This window comes from Cupressus sempervirens, chromosome 3 (assembly GCF_028749045.1).
Source record: "Cupressus sempervirens isolate cs-2001-9-10 chromosome 3, ASM2874904v1, whole genome shotgun sequence".
NCBI lineage: Eukaryota > Viridiplantae > Streptophyta > Pinopsida > Cupressales > Cupressaceae > Cupressus > Cupressus sempervirens.
Genome location: NC_143120.1, coordinates 3,004,220 through 3,019,524, shown reverse-complemented (window position 1 = coordinate 3,019,524; position 15,305 = coordinate 3,004,220). Strand labels below are relative to the sequence as shown.

General features: G+C 34.6%; 1 protein-coding gene and 1 pseudogene across 1 annotated transcript; both read left to right on the top strand.

The window, feature by feature from the left end:
* The first annotated feature begins 788 nt into the window (after positions 1 to 788).
* Positions 789 to 1,502, top strand: LOC149564426 (secreted RxLR effector protein 161 pseudogene; annotated as a pseudogene).
* A 6,851-nt stretch (positions 1,503 to 8,353) lies between these two features.
* On the top strand, positions 8,354 to 9,262 carry LOC149564425 (uncharacterized). The gene is made up of 2 exons (XM_089816840.1): positions 8,354 to 8,542; positions 8,880 to 9,262. The coding sequence occupies exons 1-2, from the start codon at positions 8,440 to 8,442 to the stop codon at positions 9,122 to 9,124; spliced, it is 348 nt and encodes a 115-aa protein (XP_089672966.1). The 5' UTR covers positions 8,354 to 8,439; the 3' UTR covers positions 9,125 to 9,262.
* The last annotated feature ends 6,043 nt before the right edge of the window (positions 9,263 to 15,305 follow it).

Genomic DNA, 15,305 nt, shown 5'->3' with positions numbered 1-15,305 from the left:
GTTGATGAGCCTAAGACTGTCAAAGAAGCAATTAGTATGCCAGATTTAGATTCTTGATTGTTAGCCATGAAGGATGAAATGAAATATTTGGAGAAGAACAAAACCTAGGATGCTAAAGGTAGAAAGCACGTGGGATGTAAATGGATGTTTAAGTAGAAGTACGGTCCGGATGGTAGAATTGTCAAGTAGAAGGCAAGATTGGTTGTGAAGGGGTATTCTCAGAAAGAAGGGATTGATTATAGAGAAATATTTTCTCCTGTAGTTAAGATAACATCTATCAAATTTATATTATCATATGTAGCAATGCATGACTTTGAAATTGAGAAAATGGATGTGACAACAATGTTTCTTCATAGTGATCTCGAAGAAGAGATATACATGTCCCAACCGGAGTACTTTGCAAAAAAAATTGTAAAGAGCATCTAGTATGTTATTTAAAAAAATCTTTGTACAGTTTGAAATAATCGCCCAGAATGTGGGACCAAAAGTATGATACATATGTTTTGTCTTTGAGTTTTACAAGACCTAAACCAGATCACTGTGTGTATTATAAAGCTAAAGGTGATCAGATACTTATTATTGCTCTATATGTAGATGATATGTTGTTTATAGGCAATAGTAAGGAAATGATTTTAGAATTAAAATCTCAATTGTCCCTAAAGTTTGAAATGAAAGATTTAGGGTCGAAAAAATTTATTTTGGGGATGGAAATAAAAAGGGACAGGGTTGGCAGAAAGCTTTGGCTTAGCTAGAGAAAATATATTACCAATGTTCTAAAGCGATTTAATATGACTGGTTGCAAGCAACAACTAGTTCTAGTACTACATGGAACAAAGTTATCTGTTACTGACAATCCAAAATCTCTAGATGAGACTGAAGATGTGAAGCAAGTACCTTATGCTAGCATTGTTGGAAGTCTCATGTATGCAATGGTTTGTACGAGACCAAACATTGTGCAAGCAGTGGGAATATTGAGTTGTTTCATGGTGAATCAAGGCAAGTCACATTGGGATGCTATGAAAAGAGTTATGGGATATCTGAAGGGTATGTCACAGCATGCATTATGCTATCAAGGTAACTCAGATGGATTTAACAGCTCAATTAGCATTCAAGGTTATGTGGATGTCGATTGGGCTAGGGATATTGAGAGAAGAAGATCCACCAATGGATATGTATTCATGGTGAATGGTGGTGCTATCGGTTGGATGATCAAATGAAAAAGTGTAGTTGTGTTGTCAAAAACTAAGGCAGAGTACATGGCATCTACTCGTGTGTGTCAGGAAGCAGTTTGGCTTTAGCATTTATGTTCAGATGTTGGCTTTGATGCTGGAAGAATTAAAATTCTTTGTGACAGTCAGAGTGCAATATGTTTGGCAAAGAATCCTACTTTCCATGCCAGAACAAAGAACATTGACGTACAATATCATTTTTTACGTGACATGGTTGACAATGGGATGGTAAATTTAGAAAAGGTAGGCATTCAAGAGAATGTTGCAGATTGATTGACAAAGCTAGTGAACACAACTAAGTTCAAATGGTGCACAAGATGAATGGGGCTTAAAGCCCCCAATTTTTGTTAGTCATGATGAGTAACTTTGTACTTCAACAAGTGGGAGATTGTTAGAAAATGATGAAGTACATGGAGTGCAATGTCATGTCCCCTTTTCAAATAATTAAAAAATAATAATCTTTGCTAAGGCAGGCAGGCCCAAAAAGGTGAAGTTTCAAAAAAAGGGGATAATCTTTGGAAGCTAATGGACTAATAAATGAAGATTATTATTAAAATATGTTTTATTAACCCCCCTTGTACGTGAGTTAGGGTTATGCCCTCTTTTAAAGGGTTTGGAGGCATTTTGGGCTGATTCTAGAACTTGATTTTTGCTCATTTCTTTGTTATTCTTTAGAGGCTGCCAAACCTGTGGAGAAGGAGACCCAAGAACGGGAGTTTGAAGCCATTCCATGTGCATGCTCATATAGAGTTTTCCTTTGTGCTAAATAGTGCAGATTTGTAGGTTTTCGGGTGTATTTTTTTTGTATGAGTTTGGTGTTTTTAGTTGAGTATTTCATATCAGTTTGGGTTGCTGTTGTATTTCAGACTTTAAGATGTTAAAATAGAGCTGAATATATGTATTGGAACGTGATTAAACTTCTGAGATAGATTATTCTTGTTTTTGTGGTGTTTTCGAGCATTTTTGTGTTAATTTCGGGAGCCCGATGAGCATAGTTTTTGTCCTACATTTGTGAGCTGTTGTGTAAAGGCTATAAAGATTTGGAAATTTCATTTTGTAGGTTGTTATGCTGCTGAAATTTCTATAAAAATGTCCATTTTCAAATTTATTAATAATTTGTGAAGTTGTGAAGTTTTTTGGCACTATTTCGGACATACCCGATTTGGGTTTATTTGAGAAATTTGGTGGATCTTTGTAATATTGGTTGTTTGATCTTAAATATCTGATTAGAGGTTGGAAATCTCATGTAAAATCAGAAAAGGGACATTTCAGTGGTATCAGAGCCATGATCTTTCCAGCTTGAGGGTTTGTAAAAGTTTGCATGTCAGTTTTGACAACTACCCAGATCTTGCATGTCAGTTTTGACTACCCAGATCTTGCATGTTAGTTTTGACAACTACTCAGATCTTGCATGTCAGTTTTGACAACTACCCAGATCTTGCATGTCATAATTTATGGTTGCATGTTGCTTCTAATTAGTTGCATGTCAAAATTTATGGTCGCATTCAACTAAGTGAAAGACAAAAAAGATATTTACAGCGAGAAAAGAATAAAGAAATTTTGATCAAAGCTCCAGTTGAAAGTAAAAGTACAAAATCCAAGGAAGGGAAAAGCATGGCTGATCCAGATGAGATGGAAAAGAAATTCTTCCAAGACATCCAAAATACTCAGAAGCAAACAGTGGATAGTTTGGCAGAAACTAGAGAGGCTTTGCGAATATTGACAAAAAAACTACAAGGAGTTGCATCTATTAATGAGAAAGGGAGCACTTCAGAGGAGCCAAGAAATCTGAAATCCACACCATCTAAATCAACCAAAACTATTTTCTTGCCTACAGATGAGCCACCAATACCAAATCCAGCCATTAATCCTGTGGAAGAGGTTACAGGTAACTTGATTACATTAAGAGCTACTTACAATGGCTTAGATGATGACTTTCATAGTTCAGTTCCTTTTAGAGAATATGTGGATATGATGAATACTTTGATGCCCAAGAAAGAGTACAAAAGGGAGCATGACATAAGTGGAAGAGAGCTCAAAAATAAAATAAGCAAGTTTATAGCACCTACTTTTGATGGAACAAATAAAATTTCAGCTAGAGCATGGCTACAAAAATTACAGACCTTCTTCACACTTAACCCCATGAAGGAGAGTGATGTTGTTCAAATTGCAAGTCTACACTTGGAAGATGCAGCCTATGATTGGTGGTATCATGGAATGACTACTCAAGGTCATGATCAGGTAACTACATTTGATGATTTTAGTCAAAGAGTGATAGATAAATTTGACCTCAAGGATGATGATTATGAGGATGTTTTTGTGCATGATGGTGAGATACCTGGTAGAGATGAGCAGACATTGAGCATTCGTGACTTTTCTGAGAGAGAGAGTACCAGGCACAGTTAGATGCTTCGTCACATGAGGTTGAGGCTAGTAGTACTTCACATGATTTATCCTGCCAGCTGAAGGTGAGTGAAGACAATATTGTGACTACATTATCTCATCATGATAGGTATGTGGAGTTAGTTGGTATTGGTCATATTACTCAAGTGAGTTATTTTCTTGAGTTACTAGCTGATTCTAGTTTACAGATATGGACTCGAGATTGTTATATTGGCATTTGGGATTCAGCTGACTGGAGATCTTTAACACTTTTTGGTAGCAGTGTTTGTTTGGGTGCTATCATGGATTTTATTAGCAGATTGCACGGTGTTGTCTTTTCTTGTGCTAGCATCTTGTCCGATGTTGGTATTAGTTTTTATACACTGGTGTTGGGCTTTGTTCATATATCCAGTCGACCATACTTGCTGGAATGTGTTGATGATCTTTCATATTTGGCAGTGTGTACAGATGAGTCCCAGGATCATATTGGCATTGATGACATCCAAGAGGATGCAGTGGGCAATTTTGAAGACTTAGTTTCCTTGGGTACAAAGGAGTTGGACAACAGTGCTATAGTTTTTGATACTTTGTTTGTTGATATGAGATTTAGAGTTGATTCACAGGATATGGATAGTAATAATCTAGAGACTAGTAACTTTGAGGATACTCCTTTAGACAGTGCATCAAAGGAGGTTTGTAGGAGACAGTCAAGCCAGTGCCATCATGTGTCTAATCAGTTGAGAGTTAGTGAGTGAGACATTGGTATTGCTTGCCAACATTTGTATGTTGTTTGTCAATTGTTAGCAGTTTATGGATGGGGTTCTCCTACTTGTGATGAGTAGGGAGGCAGTTATCTTTCCTTGACAGAGTTCCACTCTTTATGGGAGGCTATTCGGATTTTGAGACAGGATTATATGCAGTTGGTAGCCGATAGAGATTATCTTATGGAGTGGGGCAGTACAGCATACGATGCATTGTTGGCCAAGGAAGATGAGGTGAGTGAGCTTACTCAGTAGCTTGAGGTGAAATCTGAGATTCTTGAGAGTACACAGTTGGCTTTCAAGGAGTCACAGTTTCATTTGGCTAAGGTGACCGTGGAGTTAGAGCAACTACAATCTTTACTAGATTCTGTACAGTCACAAGCTGTGGTGTCTGATGATCCGAGGATGTCCATGGTTGAGATTGTCAAAGATAGTGGAGATGGGGATGCATCCATCCTTGATACTAACATTAGCATATCGGGTTCATCCCCACTAGAGTCAGGTTCAGTTGAGTTGGGTGCTACAGTAGATTGTTGTGGTATGCCTGACATGGTGGTGACCTCTAGCACTAATGGCATGAAGACTAGAGATGCTGTATCAAAGACCATGTGTGATGTTGGTGAGCTGATAGTTGGCATGGTTCCTGCTAGTAATACTACTCCCTTGGCGATGTCTTTGGAGCTAGTAGTCAGTTCCAACTTGGTTAGTGATCGATTGCAGTTAGTTACATCTGGATTGCAGTCTAAGCCACTGACTGAGATTGGCGCATTGTATCAGCATTACATTGTAAGGTATGCTTATCAATTTACCTTTGATGATCATGTTGATGAGATGATGACACAAAGATGTACTTTGGTTCCTAGTGCTTATCATCAGTTATGGGATAGTTTAACACCTCAGGATGAGAGTTGTGATGGGCACGACATGGCGATAGGTTCTACAATTGACAGCTTGATAATACATAACTTAGAGCAGGAATTTCAGAGTGATGCTTCAGCGGGTGTTGTTATTGATTCTACTCCTTTGGCTATGACATCTCCTAACTTAGCTGGTGATCAGTCACAGTGGGTTGTATCACTTGTTCATGGTGAGCTGTTGACTGAGGTTGATTTTTTTTATCAACATTATATTGCAAGGTATGTACATCAGTTAGCATTTAATCCTTGTGTTGAGGAGTTGATGGCAGGAAAATTTGGTTTGGGTTCCAATTCTTGTTATTTATCTTGTGATGGCTTTTCACCATCAGGGGTGCATGGTAGTTATGGTTATGAGATAGTGGTCGGTGATCTACAGAGTTGTGTTGACTGCAGGCGTTGTATAGTGTGTGGATTCTCCATGATACTTGGTACAGTTTCATTTAGGAGCATTCACCATTGTTGTAGAGTTGGATTGTACATTCCGTATAGGCCAGTGGAATGCATTGATGGTATTTACTGTGTTGGTAGTCCACTTTACTTGGGTTTTGATGTTCTAAGAGTTTGTGTCTCGTGGGTTTCTAACTGTGGAAGTTGTGATTTTGGAGTTTGGTTGAGCTATAATTATCAGTTTTATTATGGATTCCTCTTGGTCATATTGCAGAGGATATTGCAGGAGCCTGTGTTAATTGGTAGTAGTATAGTTCATGACTACATTTGGGATCCAGGTGGATTGATTGGTTTATTGTTTAGCCATTTCTTGAGGATAAGCAATGTTTGGGAGGGGAGGACTTTTCATGTCCCCTTTTCAAATAATTAAAAAATAATAATCTTTGCTAAGGCAAGCAGGCCCAAAAAGGTGAAGTTTCAACAAAAGGGGATAATCTTTGGAAGCTAATGGACTAATAAATGAAGATTATTATTAAAATATGTTTTATTAACCCCTCTTGGACGTGAGTTAGGGTTATGCCCTCTTTTAAAGAGTTTGGAGGCATTTTGGGCTGATTTCATAACTTGATTTTTGCTCATTTCTTTGTTATTCTTTAGAGGCTACCAAACCTGTGGAGAAGGAGACCCAAGAACGGGAGTTTGCAGGTTTCCAAGGAGACCCAAGAATGAGAGTTTGCAGGTTTCTAGGAAGGCTAAGGATGGGAGTTTGAAGCCATTCCATGTGCATGCTCATACAGAGTTTGCCTTTGTGCTGAACAGTGCAGATTTGTGGGTTTTCGGGTGTGTTTTTTTGGTATGACTTTGGTGTTCAGTTGAGTATTTCATATCAGTTTGGGTTGCTATTGTATTTTAGACTTTAAGATGTTAAAATAGAGTTGAATATATGTATTGGGACGTGATTAAACTTCTGAGATAGATTATTAGTATTTTTGTGGTGTTTCCGGGCATTTTTGTGTTAATTTCGAGAGCTCGATGAGCGTAGTTTTTGTCCTACATTTGTGAGCTATTGTGTAAAGGCTATACAGATCTGGAAATGTCATTTTTTAGGTTGTTATGCTGCTGAAATTTCTATAAAAATGTATGGCAAGATCGTCGTATGGTAGAGGCAAGTTCCACAAGTACAGTGAGGGGTGAACTGCATGATTTGTATGGTGACACCAATGGAATGTGTTTTGACCATATGAAAAGTATGGTAAATATGGAGTACGGTGTGGGTATGGTGTGTGTGGCAAGTACAAAAACTCTATTAAACTTGCACATGGAGAAGTGTCTGTTGTGTAGTGATGCTCTCAACCAATGAGCGAAGCACTTGTCTGACTGAGTGTCACCGAAGGAGTCTGGAGTGACTGAAGCATCTGCGTGACCGAGTGTCACCAAAGGAGTCTGGATTGACTGAAGTATCTGCATGACCAAAATGTCTACATCACTGAAGGCATCCGTTGTGATTGACGAATGGTAGACAGTTCTGTAACGCATTTACATGGTGTATTAATGGCTACAAGATTTGTAAAGAAGATAGATATTGGAAATCAAGTTGATTGTAAAGGCAATCTGAGCCTATGAAAATTCAAATTTGTTGTATGTAAATTGTTTACTGTGATACAAAATTTTGTTCAGGGTTTTGAGTGGTGGGTTTTTTCCCGAAAGGGTTTCCCACATTAAATCTGGTGTTTTCTCTATCTCGTATTTGATATGTCTGGTATTTTATTTACCTATGCAATTTTGTTCTTGGATATTTCCCTGTTAATTTGGCATTTGGAAAGCCTTTCAACAATGTTGCTTTCCTATCATGTTCATGGGGCCACCCTATACTTCAAAACTAGAACTTGGTCCACCTAATGAAAAAGTATAGATTTCATTATTTTGTAGTCTTTCAAGACACACCTTAAATAACCGTATGTTATATTTAATTATATGACCTAGCAATTGTAGTTATAAAGAGACTTATCAAATAAATTGATGCAAACCCTTAAGAATGATTTGAACATTTTTCCATAAGATTATTAAAAAGAAAAGACAAGATTAAGATTTTGAATTCATTAATTCCTCTTTCCTCATCTTTTATATTGTTTCCTAATTCTTAATTCTTTGACATTTGATTTCAATTTCTTATTGTTTGGAGGAAATGATATTTGCATGGTTGGCCCCTTTCACGTTCATTTGCAAAGGTGGCATTAACATAGCCCTGGGAAAATGAGTTTTGCAGATTTTGAACATTTATTGTTGTTCTTCTCGAGCTTTTGGGGCATTTGTTCATTCTTTGTTGGCAGTTTGTATTGTGGAACTTCTACTTTTGTTAGGGTTGTTGGGTAATCTTGGCTTCTAGTTGGGATCGTGAATGTTCTGAATCTCTGACTGAATTTCAACGCACGATTTGATGGTCAGAGACAAAAGCACGCCTCCACCAAATAGTTAATGACTTTTTGTTTTCACGCCATTCATGCTAGTGAAGTGCAGCTGGATGATTCTTTCTAAGTCATTCTTTATACATTGACTTGTCAATTCTCAATGATGTGGTTGAAGCTTTAGGTTGCATTGCCGCGTTAAATTAAATATATTAAAATCAAACTTTACCAAACCCATCTCACAACTCGGTTTAGATACATCTATTTTAAAGTAAGGTTTGCGTTGGACGATTAACAGGAATTTTGTGGGTATAAAAATGTGGTTTTCTTGAGAAAGTCCAGCAGGAAATCTTGTGCGATGGGTTCTTCTTCTACTTTCAAGAGTTCAATTGCATCGTGGCATCTTCTGTTTCTCCTACTTATTATCTTCCTTCTGAACAAGTCTGTTGGAGCACAGTCAGGTATTTTTTGTATTGCTGACAATAAAATGAGGAGAATTGTGAGCTTTTTATTTGAAATTTTGGGACAAACCTTTTCGTACATTTGTTTTTCTTTTTTACTTCCTATTTTCTCATGAAAAACATAGAATTTTTTCAAAACAATATATATCACCATCATAGACTATAAAAATTATGTCTGCAGTAACATAATATAAACATTGTAAGAATAATGTGCAACAAAAATCCTTTGATTCTAGTCTTGCTTAGTCGATTGAAACTAGCACTGGTATTTATTTTTAATATATTTGCTTGCATATATGCCATGGCAATGTTTAGCTTTTTTTTGTTTTAATTGCAGGTTTTGATAAGAGGAGCTCAGCCTTGCCTTCATCTCCATCAGTGGGGATATTGCCTAATTCAGGTGATCTAGGTGGAAGAGTTGCGAGGCATCCATCAAATAGGTTACCATTTGAGGGTGGAAAGAGTAGTTTGAAAGTGAGAAAACTTGGAAGAAGGCGGCCTCTAGTCCCACCTTCACCAAAGCCTAATGGTCCTGTCTCTTATGTTGTTCCAGTATCTCCCCCTCCACCATCTAGACTATGAACAAGGTCATCAAGGATGACATGGCAGAAAAGAAGGTGTCTAAAGTCAGGAGTGTGATAGTTTGTACAAAATAAAGCAATTATAAGAATAAGATATGAAGAGGTGGTTTGTGGTCTCTTATATTTTTTATGATGGAAATGTGTGTTGAGGTGCTTGAAAATCTTTGTCACTAAATTTTATTCTAATTTTTCATTAAGGTTAACGTTATTTTTTTAAAATTAAGTTATATTTTTTTTTAATTGAATAAATGTTTAAACAAATTTTAACTGAATAAAAGGATGTTTAACTTTTATGTAGAAGATATTTTCATAGTAAATTGAATTATATTGTTGTTATCATAATTCAATTGTGTACTTTCTAAGTCAAATATATTGATTCATATTTTACCAGTAATAGTTCACAAAAATCTATCTTTTACAGATTTAATGGTGCACTTAACACTCATTGCATATAAGAGATGTTTAGAGAGGTGAAGCATTGAACATGTAATTTTCCAAAATGAAATGCAAGTCGTCACTATATGCATATATATAAAGGAATATAATCTTATGAATCAAATCAAATTATAAATCATTATTAATTTATTTAATATTGACTAAAAACTGATAATTATCATAAATGAATGTTTAGTTCATATGATAGAAGTATTTTCAAGAGCCATTTTGTAATAAGAGTGAATAGTAACTTAGCACTCGTTTCATATGGGTGATGTTCATAGAAGTGAAACATAGAAGTTTCTTCACATAGAAGTACTAACATTAAACTTTCTTGACATGACAAATACCAAACCTTTCAAAATATTATCATATGTTTTTATACAATATAATATAACCTTATGAATCAAATCAAGTTTCTAATTTAATATTAATTCTAATAATATTTAATATTGATAGAAAATATATAAATTTCTACTATTGAATTGTTGAAACTCTACAAGCACCAACTAACCAGTCTATCAACTTAATTTAAAGCCAAACTCTAGTGCATTTACATTGTGACCATACATTAGCCAAAGAGAGCCCATTTAAGGGATACGAGAGAAGCCCACAACCACAATTTCCCTATGAGCATGCGATGAACAACAATTATCAATGTTTAAATTGATTGTTATCGCATCATAAACCTTAGCAAAAGTAGGTTGCTGAAAAGAGATTATCCACCCATGCCTTCTGCTCAAACAAATTATAAAACTTTGTGGTATCATCTAGTCATATTACTAGTTCTCTTATATTTGATAAGTAATTTATCTGTTTTTCTAATCTATCTTACAACACTTCAATTGTTTTCATTATTTTCAATATATTTGTAATAATAATTTTATTATGATATAGGACAATGGTGGTTGTGACTCATGTTAATAAGGTGGTTTTTGGTTGAAACTCTTGTGGATGATTACTACTACTTAGGTAGTCCTTGTCAGTAGAGATAATCAGTTGAAACTCTTGTAGATGATAAAGCTCACAGAGGAGAGGTCATGTGGATGAAGACAAGGAGGAAGAGAAGGGGGAGGAAGGAATAATAAGGAATCGGTGAGGAGAATTCATGTGGATGAAGACAAGGTGGATGAAGACAAAGGGGAGGAAGGAATGACAAGGAATCAATGGTAAGAGGAGAAATAAGGAGAATAGGAGACTATAAAATTTTTTGCAGCTCTAAGTTATATCATAAACAAATCTAGATGCAAAAAAAATATAAAAGAAAAAAATAGAGTTGTTGAACCGAAGTTCTATAGATTACATTGTGCTCTTTCTCATTGATTAATAATTATTACATTATACATAATTTATATAAATTGAAACCACCTTTGACAATAGCAACTTAGGGTGAAGATTTTCAGATATGACCAATCATGCATGAGAAAGTGGGGGGCATATAAACTAAATAATAGCTCTCTTTATTGGACTTAACACATGGTAACTAATTGAGTGCTCCTTAAATTACGAATGAGAATAGAGTCTTTACACCAACACCCTCACTTAAGGCTAACTGAGGAGAACAAAAAACTAATGAAAGAAAAGATTCATCTGAAAATATTTTATGACAAGAAAAATATTGCGAACATATGTCAAATCATAGCCACCATAGTATTGAGTGAATAACCTTCTTTGAAATTGAGATGATGATTGGGATCAGTCTTCATGAGTGCCCCAACAACACTATTTGAACAATAAGCAGATGAAAAAAGAAAGGCAAAACATCTGCCAATCAAATCAAAGATATAGTAGACACTAATCTGCATAGTGGTGAGAGTCAATTATGATCCATTTTATACCATCTTTTAATCCATTTTAAATACCTTCATACTCATTCTTGTCCCTTATTTCCATACTATTTTATCATATTTTGCCACCTTATACGTTGCATATGGTTAAATATATATAAGTATTATTTAATCTAGTTTTGGGATTAAATTATGGAAATTATTTATTGATTAATTTAATAATCAAAATTATTTATGTCATGGCATATATAGTTTGAAACATTTTGATTTGTGGGTGCAGATCTTCCTATCGCAATCTAGAATTCTACAAAACATCTTGTCGCCTGTCAAACTTCTTGTTCCCTGAAAAACTGCATGTCACCTAGTAGACTTCCCGTTGCCTGGCAAGACTTCCTAATGCCCATTTTACAGCTTCATATGATTGGTTGATTCATAAATCAATTATCTACCAACCATTTTAAACCCATGACTAATTCTCTTTTTTTTTGGAAGTAAAAAACAACATGCTTCTTATTTGAGCTTGTTGTTGTAACTAAATCATTTTAATATGAGGACTAAAATGAACATCATAATATTTTTAAAATGGTCAAACCAAACCATCTTATTTTAGCTAGCTACTGTTATAATATTGAGCTATATATATTTCAGCTCTACTGTAGCTTTTGGAGAGAAGATTTTTATATCAGATTAATTTGAGACTGCAATACAAACTTATGTTCGTGCAGTTCCTATAGCAGACTCATTTGCAATTTCTATAATGAATTTGGAGAAATAAAATAATGTTGTTTTGATCAAGACAACGTAGAAAATTGTTTATTTTCCATCACTAGGCATACTAAGGAGGCAAGATCGACTTCTCAGGATGGTTGGTGATTTATTTTAGATTAGATGTGTATTTTTACTTATTGTTATTTTTATTTAATTTCATAATAGAATTATTATATTAGTTTATATATTTTATTTTATGTACTTGTAAATAGTTATCATTGATTCATATTTTCTTTAGATTTAATGTGTGTTTTTATTTTTGTGTGTTGTTATTTTAATTTTGTACTTAAAATCATTATATTAGTATCCTATTGTAGATAATTAACCATTGATTTATGTATTTGTTTTAGATTTAATTGTGAATGCAGATTTATATGGTTTCTTATTTATTACCTGTAAATTTAAATTATAGATTAAATTTTCATGTTTTTTAGTTTTTAGAAATAGTTTATTATTGTGAGTTTAGCTCCTATCGCTAGGAAGTGATAGTTCCTGTCACTAGTTTTATTTTGGTTTGTTATAGGTTTCCTTTCATGTGTTGTTACTACATCCATCCCCACTTGGCATGCTATCTTCATCCCTTGTGCAGATAGGCACTATATCTTTCATCAGTCTATGACCCCGGATCGATATTTAAATGCAAGACAAACTAGCTCTTAATCTTATAAATTATCCTTAATATTTGTACCATAGTTTGTCCCTACACATAGCTCCTTCAAACAAAGAATAGATGGAAAATAGAGGAAAAACATCTATCATTCAAGGATGTAGATGACACATGAGTCTGTATGAGTGACCCTAATGACAACACTCAACCAAGTAAGTATATTAGATTTCCACAATCCATATTAGTTGATAATTGTTTCTTTTGGGATTGATTATGTGTTGGTTTTTAGTATCAACATTTTAGACCATACTACATGATCCATCATCAAGATGCAAAAGAGAGCAAAGGAATGGAAAGTATCATTTTCTCTCTTTTGCTTTCTAATGATGAACCATGTAGTATGATCTCAAACATTGATTCTAAAAACTATCACACAATCGATCCCAGAAGAGAGAACTATCCACTACTCAACAATGCAAGAATAAATTGTTGATTGAAAATACAGGTGCCAAATGTCCATAAATTTGATCATCTATGGAACCAAAGAAACATTCGCACAAAGAGCCACAAAGACGCGCTAGAGGAAAAAAGAAGGCAAGCTACATGCAAAGAGAGCATGACCTTGACCTTTCTCTGATATAGAATTGGGTCCAACCTCTAATTCCATGACTTTTCAATTCACGACTATGCTCGTGGGCCTAAGTAGAATTGGTCTTTCGTTCAAAATAAACATATGATATAGGAAAATAAAAGGTTGAAAACTTCATTCTTTTAAGCTTTGATGTGTTTTGCCTGCAAAAAAAAATGTTTTTACTTCTAGCTCTCTAAGCTCTTATACCATCTAAAATTTTATATAGCTGTAAGATCTAGCTAAAAGAAAAAGAAACAATACTTGCAAATTCGAACAAGAAAAATAGAGCTACTCAGAATAAAAGATTTATTGACTACATTGTGCTCTTTCTCATTGATTAATAATGATTACATTATGCATGATTTAGACAAATTGAAACCACCTTTAACAAGAGACAATTATAGCGAATAGTTGCATTTATGACCAATCATGCATGAGCAATCAACTAGAGAATCTAATTAATAGCCTTAGTTTGGGAAAAGTCATCATCAAAATTGAAATTTCACCAAAACATCACCATTACGAGTAAATTAAACTGGCAGTTGGAATCATAAATAGTAACACCCCTCCTTAATTCCAACTGAAGAGAATAAAAATAATGCAAGGAAAGAGGAAAGGTCTTTTGTGACAAGAAAATTGCAAAAAATGTGTCAAGTGATAACTACCATATTGTTGAATGACGAACCTTCTTTGAAACCAAGATGATGATTAGGATCAGTGTACATGAGTACCTCCAATGGCACTACTCGAACAATGACTAGATGAAAAACAAAGGCAAAATATATGTCAATCAAATTGAAGATATAGTAGACAATAATCTACATAGCTCCCTCAAATAAAGAATAGATCACTAACGAAAGTAAAACATCTTTCATTCAAGGATGCAAATGAGACATGAGTTTGCATGAGTGACCCTAATGACACTACTCAAGCATGCAAGAAGCATTCGTTCAAGGAGACATGACAATTCCATTGAAACAAGTGTCACTAGAGAGAGAGAGAGAGAGAGAGAGAGAGGAAAGGCAAGATCCATGTGAAGAGAGCATGATCTTGGCCTATCTCTGATGTAGAATCAGGTCCAACCTCTAATGTCGTGACATTTTGACACAAGCCTCTTATTGGTTTCTAATTTAACAAATTTAACATATACATCGGGGAAACAACGAATAACATGATACCTAGGGTTTAGCTACATCTCATGCTTGGTATATCCTATTTTGGCCTGGACCAACTTGACAAAGAACTTATGCTTTCTAGATTTTAGGCTCTGCTAAACCAAGGTGGGTCAACCTAAGGATTTGACATTTTTTATGAATAATGCTTTGTAATTCAAACCTTTCATAGCAGGTTTGGCCTTGAAACTTCTTAAAATTGTAAAATAAATGACAAGTCAATAGTAGACAATAATAAACTTGATAGATTCATGCAACAAGTAATGACCAACTTTACATTCCATTATGACAGCAATTCTTAATGATTTTTTATTTATAAAAGAGTGTTCATGCTAAGATAAGATTGACATTGTGTGATTTCTTTAACTAAAATACTAGTAACTTAGTCCATTGTCAAAAAATAGAGTCATATCAGCTAATATTTAATAGATCTATTTAATTGACTTGAAATTAAATATATCAATTGTTGACCTCCAAACTCTATACTTATCATATCCCTTTCATACCCTAAATGACCCTATCATTCTATAGAAGCATTTACTTAATTCTTTGAACTAAAAGAAACTCTAAAATGATATGCAACTCAATAAATTAAATTTGAATAAAATGAAACTTGTTCATTCATTCTCAAAATCACAAAAGAACAAAAATGGAGATAGAATTTTGAGATGCAGATACCCTACAACGCTTGCTTGTATTAATCTCTTTAAGAACGATACATAGTTTTGATATGATATTCATGATAGAAATACAAGACTAAAACCATACTTCCATTAATTCCA

Excerpts from the sequence above, each read along its gene's own strand:
- LOC149564425 (XM_089816840.1), top strand. The coding sequence starts at position 8,440 with ATGGGTTCTTCTTCTACTTTCAAGAGTTCAATTGCATCGTGGCATCTT. Across the intron at positions 8,543-8,879 it reads GTCTGTTGGAGCACAGTCAG|GTTTTGATAAGAGGAGCTCA; the intron begins GTATTTTTTGTA and ends TTTTAATTGCAG.